Raw genomic sequence first — 8,929 nt, forward strand, 5'->3', positions numbered from 1 at the left:
CCAAGATCGCACCACTGCACTCCAGCCTGAGCAACAGAACGAGACTCCATCTCAAAAAAAAAAAAAAAGAAAAAGAAAAGAAAGATTCCTAAATGCATGATGTTATTGTACAAGTGAAAGAAGGCAATGTGAAAAGACTCATCCTGTTACACAGTCCAGAAAAGGCTTTTGCCATTTTCTATGGAGATGGTAGAAAGCCCAGTGGTTGCCAGGGGGTGGGAGTACAATGGGATGAGTGGGAAGAGGACAGAGGACTTTAGGGAAACAAAACTACTCCCATGATGTTCTAATGGTGGATATCTGTCATTATCCCTTTGCTAAAATCCATAGAATGAACAAAACCAGCAATGATCCCTCATGTAAGGCCGGGCACGGTGGCTCACGCTTGTAATCCCAGCACTTTGGGAGGCTGAGGCGGGCGGATCACGAGGTCAGGAGATCGAGACCACGGTGAAACCCCGTCTCTACTAAAAATACAAAAAATTAGCCGGGCGTGGTGGCGGGTGCCTGTAGTCCTAGCTACTCGGAGAGGCTGAGGCAGGAGAATGGCGTGAACCCGGGAGGCAGAGATAGCAGTGAGCCGAGATTGCGCCACTGCACTCCAGCCTGGGTGACAGAGCGAGACTCCGTCTCAAAAAAAAAAAAAAAAGATCCCTCATGTAAACTATGGACATTGGGTGATGATGATGTGTCCCTGTGGCTCATTCATTGTGATGAATGCTCTGCACTGGTGTGGGTGTTGATCCCGTGGGGGTGCTGTGTATTGAAGGAGGAAGGGGGTAGATGAGAACTCTGGACTTTCTGTTTAGTTTTTCTGTGAACCTAAAACTTCTATAAAAAAAATAATAGGCCGGGTGTGCTGGCTCATGCCTGAAATCCCAGCACTTTAGGAGGCTGAGACAGGTGGATCACTTGAGATCAGGAGTTTGAGATCAGCCTGGCTAACATGGTGAAACCCCATCTCTACTAAAAATACAAAAAATTAGCCGGGCATTGTGGTGGGCACCTGTAGTCCCAGCGACTCCGGAGGCTGAGGCAGGAGAATTGCTTGAACCTGGGAAGCGGATGTTGCAGTGAGCAGAGATCGCACCATTGCCTCCAGCCTAGGCAACAAAAGTGAAACTCCATCTCAAAAAAAAAAAAAAATAAAATAAAATAAAAATAAAAATAAATAAATAAATAAATAAATAAAAATAATAGGCCGGGCATGGTGGCTCATGCCTCTAGTCCTAGCACTTTGGGAGTTTGAGGCAGGTGGATCACCTGAGGTCTGGGGTCCGAGACCAGCCTGGCCAACTTGGCAAAACCCCATCTCTACCAAAAATAAAAATAACAATAATAATACAAAACTTAGCCAGGCGTGGTGGCACATGCCTGTAATCCCAACTACTTGGGAGTCTGAGGCAGTAGAATCGCTTGAACCCTGGAGGCAGAGGTTGCAGTGAGCTGAGATCGTGCCACTGTGCTCCAGCCTGGGTGACAGAGTGAGACTCGTTCTCAAACATAAATAAATAACAAACTGAAGGCTGGGCACAGTGGCTCACACCTGTAATCCCAGCACTTTGGGAGGCACAGGCAGGTGGATCGCTTGAGCCCAGAAGTTCAAGACCAGCCTGGGCAACATGGTGAAACCTGGTCTCTACTAAAAATACAAAAATAAGCCAGGCATTATGGTTCATGCCTGTTGTTCCAGCTACTAGGCAGGCTGAGGCAGGAAGATCACCTGAGCCTTGGGAGGTTGAGGCTGCAGTGAGCTGTGATCATGCCACTGCACTCCAGCCTGGACGAGAGTGAAACCCGGTCTCAAAATAAAATAAAATAAAATAAAATAAAATAAATAAAATAAAATAAAAAAATATTTAAAAAAAATGGTAATGCTTCCTTCCAATGCTAAAATTGTATTACTCTAAGTATATTTTAAAGAACAAGCGATTCTTGTTCAGTGTTTTTAAAATTAGTTTTAAAAATCTCATTCTTTTTGAGAATCTGAACTAACTTAACCATTCTTTCATTCTTTTTTTTTTTTTTGAGACGGAGTCTTGCTCTTGTTGCCCAGGCTGTAGTGCAATGGGGCGATCTCAGCTCACTGCAACCTCTGCCTCCCGGGTTCAAGTGATTCTCCTGCCTCAGCCCCTTTACAGACATGCACCACCACGCCTGGCTAATTTCGTATTTTTTAGTAGAGACAGAGTTTCCCCATGTTGCCAGGCTGGTCTCGAGCTCCTGACCTCAGGTGATCCGCCTGCCTCGGCCTCCCAAAGTGCTGGGATTTCAGGCATGAGCCACTGCGCCCGGCCTGTTTTTTTCCCGAGATGGAGTCTTGCTCTGTTGCCACTGCTCCCAGCCGTTAACCATTCTTAAAATATCACATCACATTCTTTAAAAGTTCTGTATCTTTAATATACATAAATGACAACACAAATATTTATACTCAAATAGTATTTACATAATAGTAAAATTTTTAATATAAAATATTATCCTTGCAACACTAAATTACACCATCTGGTCTCATCTACCAGCAGATGGCAGTCGAGACCCATGGATTGGAAATTTTGATTTTATAATCCCAGAAATGAATCCAGTCCTGCACTGCCCAGCCCGCCCCCTGCTGGCTCCTGCGGCTCTGCTGTTTGGGGAAATCATGATGAAATTGTGGCGGCCTGTAGAAGCTGAGCCCCATTGCATGTCCTGGGTTCTTGTTGCCTCCCTGTTACCAGGAAACGGAGGTGAGATTGAAAGATGAAAAATGCGCTGGGCGCGGTGGCTCGCGCAGGTAATCCCAGCACTTTGGGAGGCCGAGCGGGGCGGATCACGAGATCAGGAGATGGAGACCATCCTGGCCAACATGGTGAAACCCCGTCTCTACTAAAAATACAAATATTAGCTGGGCCTGGTGGCGCTTGCCTGTAGTCCTAGCTGCTCGGAAGCATAAGGCAGGAGAATCTCTTGAACCCGAGAGGTGGAGGTTGCAGTGAGCCAAGATTGCACCACTGCACTCCAGCCTGGCGAAGAGCAAGGCTCTGTCTTAAAAAAAAAAAAAAAAAAGGAAAGAAAGATGAAAAATGCTGGGACTTCTGCTGAGAAGAGAAAAAAGAACAAGGTGTATTGATCTTACTTATGCCAGGCCCCATGCCAAGCCCTAAACATGGACCATCTTATTGGCTCCTACAAGGGTCCCATAAGCTGTTGGACACTATCATCCTGATTTTACAGGGAAACTGAGGCTCTTGGCTAAGATCCCTGACAGCAACACCAGCCCCTGAATCCTCAGCAGGATCCTTCACTTAGGTGCCCTTTAAGTAGGTTTCTTCAACGCAGGGAAGGTCACTCATCACCCACAGGCACTTGATCGTTATCCACCCTTTGATGATGTGTGATTCCAAAACACACTACACTAGTCTCTTCCTTGATAGGGAGAGAGGGGAGGTGTTATGAGAAAATCTCTCATCAATCTGAGCTAGCACCCCAAAAAGATGTAACTTTTTTTTTTTTGAGACAGATTATTTTTATTTACTTTTTTGAGACAGAGTCTTGCTCTGTCGCCAGACTGGAGTGCAGTGGCACGATCTCGGCTCACTGCACCCTCTGCCTCCTGGGTTCAAGCGATTCTCCTGGCTCAGCCTTCTGAGTGGCTGGGACTACAGGCGTGCGCCACCACACCCAGCTAATTTTTGTATTTTTAGTAGAGACGGGGTTTCACCATGTTGGCCAGGATGGTCTCGATCTCTTGACCTCGTGAGCTGCCCGCCTCAGCCTCCTGAAGTGCTAGGATTACAGGTGCGAGCCACCATGCCTAGCCTAGATGTAACTTTTAAAATGTGGGATTGAAATATTTAAAAAGTGTTATGGTGGGTGCATCTGAGGCAGGAGAATCGCTTGAACTGAGGAGGCAGAGGTTGCAATGAGTCGGGATTGTGCCACTGAACTCCAGCCTGGGCGCAAAAAGACCTAGGTTTTAGTTTTGAAGTGTCCAGAAAAAGGAGTTTGATATATCTACCCAAATAGGCAGGTATTCAACAGCAACACTGATCTACCTCCAGGCCATAAAACGACCTGTTGCCACACTGAGGGCAGTCGGTAGTACAGAACAAGATCCTCTCGGGCTTCCGTAAGGCCCTCACTCTCTTCATCAGCTCAGCCCCAAGTTGGGCAAATCTGCTCCGGCAGACAATACCACCAGCATCATAACTCTCCCGCGGGGCAGGATACAGCTCCAGGCATAAGTTGTTGAGTCTGATTGTGTGGCACAGCAGGTTCTCCAGGGTGGCCATGGAGATGGGATTTCCACGGAATCCGAAGGTGGTGAGCTCAAAGCAGCGGCTCAGGGCAGGCAGGATGGTATCGACTTGGGAGTCTGCGATGCCACAGTCTTCTAAATCCAGGTCCTCAAGGGTGGCTGCAACTCTTTCTAGGAGAACTTGGAGAGGCACAAGACTGAAATTGACCAGTCTGGTGCCACTCAGGTCCAGGGTCTTTAGTTGACTGATGCTTGGGCACTTGGACAGATGCTTCAAGTCTGCTTCCAAAAGCACACAGTTAGTTATTGCGAGGATCTTTAACGGGGTCTTCAGACAGCTGGGGAGAGAGAGCAGGAAGTTAGTTCTGGGGAATCACAGGGGTGAGCGGAGGGTGGTGGGGAATCATTTCAAAGTGATGGACGAAGACCATTTTGCCCAAGCCCAGGGTCATCCTGATTGTCTGATGGTCAACACTTAGGATGCTGTGTGATGAAGAGCTTTGCCACTGAGGTCAATTCCATTTTAGACCCGGCACAGTAACTCACACCTGTAATCCCAGAACTGGGAAGCTGAGACAGGCAGATTACTTGAGGTCAGGAGTTTGAGACTAGCCTGGCCAACATGGCAAAACCCTGTCTCTACTAAAAATGCAAAAATTAGCTGGGCATGGTGGTGGGTGCCTGTAATTCCAGCTACTTGGGAGGCTGAGGCAGGAGAACCGCTTGAACCCAGGAGGTGGAAGTAGCAGTGAGCAGAGATCACGCCACTGCACTCCAGCCTGGGTGACAGAGCGAGACTCTGTCTCAAAGAGAAATAAAAAATACATTTCATGCTGAGTCTTTTCACCATCATTTATAGGAATGGATCAAGTTCACAGAATCCTTAAAGCTCCCTTTCCTCATCTGTCAGGCAGAAAACCACATCTCTGCGCTACAGGAGCTCAGTGGAGACACAGGCATAAAGGACAAACCCAGGCAGGATCCTGCAACATCAGCTGGGGTGGGCGGGCTGCAGGCGTCCGTGACACGCCTGTATCATCAGCAAACCATCTATCACTTTCTCCATTCTTTGTGCCTGCTCCCTGACCCTCTGTTTCAGAATCATGCATTTCTCAGGTAATTAATTTACCTGGAGCTCAAAACAACCTATTATGACAGGGAATTAGACATGGGATCATTTGTGTTCACCAAGCTGTTGAGCACAGAGCTCATATTCTGAAATGTGCAGGTTTGCTGAGCATTCCCCTCTTCAGTGCCCACTTCACTTCCCTACTTCCCATCACTTCTTAAAAATTATCTTGTTTTGGCCGGGTGCGGTGGCTCACGCCTGTAATCCCAGCATTTTGGGGGGCCAAGGTGGGCAGATCACAAGGTCAGGAGATCGAGACCATCCTGGCTAACATGGTGAAACCCCACCCATCTCTACTAAAAAATAAAACAAAAACTAGCCGGGCGTGGTGTTGGGCACCTGTAGTCCCAGCTACTCGGGAGGCTGAGGCGGGAGAATGGCGTGAACCCTGGGCGACAAAGCGAAACAGAGCGAGACTCCGTCTCAAAAAAACAAAAACAAATTATGTTGTTTTTGGGTCGGGCGTGGTGGCTCATGCCTGTAATCCTGACACTTTGGGAGGTCGAAGTGAGTGGATCACCTGAGGTCAGAAATTTGAGACCAGCCTGGCCAACATGGTGAAACCCCGTCTCTACTAAAAATACTTAGCCAGGAGTGGTGGCCCATGCCTGTAATCCCAGCTACTCAGGAGGCAGAGGCAGGAGAATAGCTTGAACCCAGGAGGCGGAGGTTGCAGCGAGCCAAGATCACACCACTGCACTCCAGCCTGGGTGATAAAAGTGAAACTTCATCTCAAAAAAAGAAAAATTATCTTTTTTGTATTTTTTATTTATTCTTTTTTTAGACAGGAGTCTTTGCTATGTTACCCACACTGGTCTTAAACTCCTGGGCTCAAATTATCTTCTTGCTAGCACCATCCAAAGTGCTAGGATTACAGGCATGAGCCAGCATCCCTGGCCTATTTCTCATCATCTTAACTTAGACACACGTCCTCAGGAAGAATTCACAAATGCACCCTCACTAAATCTGAACCCTCCAGTAGCTAGCTTCCTAGCATGGCAGCCTCTCTATAGCATCTACCCCAGGTGATTCCTCTGTCTTCATTGGGATGAATGTGTGATACCCACTTCCAACAGGAAAATGCACCGACATTCTAGTGTCCCCTTTACTGTTACATCCTCATAGGCTGGCTCACAGTAGATGCCCACTGTAACAAGAAAGGCTTTGCTGTGGTCTGCAGAGAAAGCTCACTACCCTTCCTCACCTGAGCAGTTGGTCCAGGTGGCCTTTGAGGAAAGACACAGAGTTCATAGAAAGCTTTTGGAGGTAGTGCAGCTTGAGGAACTGAGAAGTGAACTGGGTAACAAACTCCTTCTTCTTCTCTGGGGAAATGTAGAGAGAGACATCTATGTCAGAGAGAACGAGCTTCTGAAGATTCTTCATCTGGCCCAGGTATGGGGTAAACTCTGCCAGGACGGGCAGTGTCCAGTTGCAATTCACTTCCGCCTCCTGGATACAGTCTAGGTTGACTGTTTTCAGGATGCTTCTGATATTGTGGAGGGGCATTCCCAACATTTTCAGCTTCTTACAGCACAGGTGTACTAAACCTTCCCTCTGCTTGACCCACAGAAGGAGGCAGGTGAGGTATTCATCCAGAGTCCTGTTCTTGAGGCAAAGGTCTATGAACACAGTCAAGGGCTGCTGTCCTCTCATCCTTGGACAGTCCTGCACTGGTTTTCTGTTCATCATGGCATTTGGTAAGCAGGCACGGGCCATGGCTTCAGACCATACCATCCAGAAGTTCTCACTGACGTCCTGTAAATCCAGCACTTGAAGTTTCCACCTCCTGTGGAAAAATAGCAGAGAGGCTGAGAATTTAAGGACTCACTTCTGAACTTATACTTCACATCCTGGATATCAGCTGCTCCCCTCGCTGCTGCTTCTCCCTCTCTCTGACTTTTTTCCACCCTGTTTTACCCTTGGATCCTGCCCAGTTCCACTTTTTTTTTTTTTTTGAGACAAAGTCTCCCTCTGTCGTCCAGGCTGGAGTGCATTGGCGCAATCTCGGCTCACTGCAACCTCCAGCTCCCGGGTTCTAGCAATTCTCCTGCCTCAGCCTCCCAAGTAGCTGGGATTACAGGCATCCGCCACCATGCCCAGCTAATTTTTGTCTTTTTAGCTGAGTTGGGGTTTCACCATGTTGAGAGGTGAGGCCAGCTGGACTTCCTGGGTCGAGTGGGGACTTGGGGAACTTCCCTGTCTTACATGACGATTGTAAAATGCACCAATCAGCACTCTATAAAATGCACCAATCAGCACTCTATAAAATGCACCAATCAGCAGGATTCTAAAAGTAGCCAATCGTGGGGAGGATTGAAAAAAAGGCACTCTGATAGGACAGAAATGGAACATGGGAGGGGACAGTAAGGGAATAAAAGCTGGCCACCCCAGTCAGCAGTGGCAACCTGCTCAGGTCCCCTTCCAGGCTGTGGAAGCTTTGTCCTTTTGCTTTTCACCATAAACCTTGCTACTGCTCACTCTTTGGGTCCATGCCATCTTTAAGAACTGTAACACTCACCGCGAAGGTCCGTGGCTTCATTCTTGAAGTCAGTGAGACCATGAACCCACCGGCAGGAACCAATTCTGGACACAATGGTGGCCAGGCTGGTCTTGAACTCCTGACTTCAGGCGATCTGCCTGCCTTGGCCTCCCAAAATGCTGGGATTACAGGTGTGACCCACTGTACCCAGCCTAGTTCCCACTTTCAGTGGTGCCTTTCAGTGTCACTAGAAGAGAGGGTCCTGTTACCTCGGTGGACCCCGGGTGGTAAGCAGTCCTTTCCCTGAGGAGCTGGGCAATGGCCAAGGCCTCTCTAAGCTTCCTCACCAAAACCATCAGAAGCCTGTGGGCCCCCTAGGACCTCCTCACTTGTCATGACCCAGCTGTTCCTTCTGTTGTACACCTGGGCCCTCCCCACCAGCCGACCTGGGCCACCTCACCTGAGACGAACCCCCTGGGTAAGCAGTGTATCGAGCCCATCGAGCACAGCTTGGAAGGTCTCTGGGCAAGGCCTCTTCATCAGAGACCCCAGAGGGAGGCGGCGGAAAGGCCAGGCCTGCACCATCAGCTTCAGGGCCTCATAGTGTCTCCTGTTGAAGGCCTCCATGAACAGTGGGGGGAAAAGTTCCGTGGGCAGCTTCTCCAGGGTGGAGATGGCCAAGGCCTGGTACCTCAGCAGGCTCCGCCCCACCAGCTCCAGGAGTCTGGGTGGAGTCCGGATGCTCATCTTCATGAATCTGCAAGGAAAAGTTGCAGAGGACAAATCCAGAGAAAAGGCATCACTCTCAGGCCAAGCCCATCAATCTCATCTTCACCCAGGGCCAAAGTCACGGCTCTGGCAATGGTGAAAGAGTCCTCAGTTTACTCCAATTCTACTCTGTACTCAGTGGCCATAAAGCCAGCATTCTGCCTCTGCTGCATCAGCATGAGCGTCTCCCAAGCAGTGAGGAGGGAGGGCCACCACTAGCCCTTCCTTTCTATCCAGTGCTCATCCAGTGAGTAGTGAGTATGGAGGAACCTGAAAGCTAACTCCTCCCACTGTTGGGGGAAATTTCTAATTACTC

General features: G+C 48.7%; 1 protein-coding gene across 1 annotated transcript; it reads right to left on the reverse strand.

Moving 5' to 3' along the window:
• Positions 1–4,013: 4,013 nt before the first annotated feature.
• PRAMEF20 (PRAME family member 20) lies at positions 4,014–8,607 on the reverse strand. Its single transcript, XM_055261651.1, has 3 exons — positions 8,306–8,607; positions 6,571–7,152; positions 4,014–4,575 (listed from the first exon to the last, which is right to left on the reverse strand). The coding sequence occupies exons 1-3, from the start codon at positions 8,596–8,598 to the stop codon at positions 4,014–4,016; spliced, it is 1,437 nt and encodes a 478-aa protein (XP_055117626.1). The 5' UTR covers positions 8,599–8,607.
• Between the last annotated feature and the right edge of the window lie 322 nt (positions 8,608–8,929).

This window comes from Symphalangus syndactylus, chromosome 22 (genome assembly GCF_028878055.3).
Source record: "Symphalangus syndactylus isolate Jambi chromosome 22, NHGRI_mSymSyn1-v2.1_pri, whole genome shotgun sequence".
NCBI classification, from domain to species: Eukaryota; Metazoa; Chordata; class Mammalia; order Primates; family Hylobatidae; genus Symphalangus; species Symphalangus syndactylus.

Coding starts and splice junctions, on each gene's coding strand:
- PRAMEF20 (XM_055261651.1), bottom strand. CDS start 8,598: ATGAAGATGAGCATCCGGACTCCACCCAGACTCCTGGAGCTGGTGGGG. Junction 7,153..8,305: donor ACCCAGGGGGTTCGTCTCAG/GTGAGGTGGCCC, acceptor ATTTTTCCACAG/GAGGTGGAAACTTCAAGTGC. Junction 4,576..6,570: donor CACCTGGACCAACTGCTCAG/GTGAGGAAGGGT, acceptor CTCTCTCCCCAG/CTGTCTGAAGACCCCGTTAA.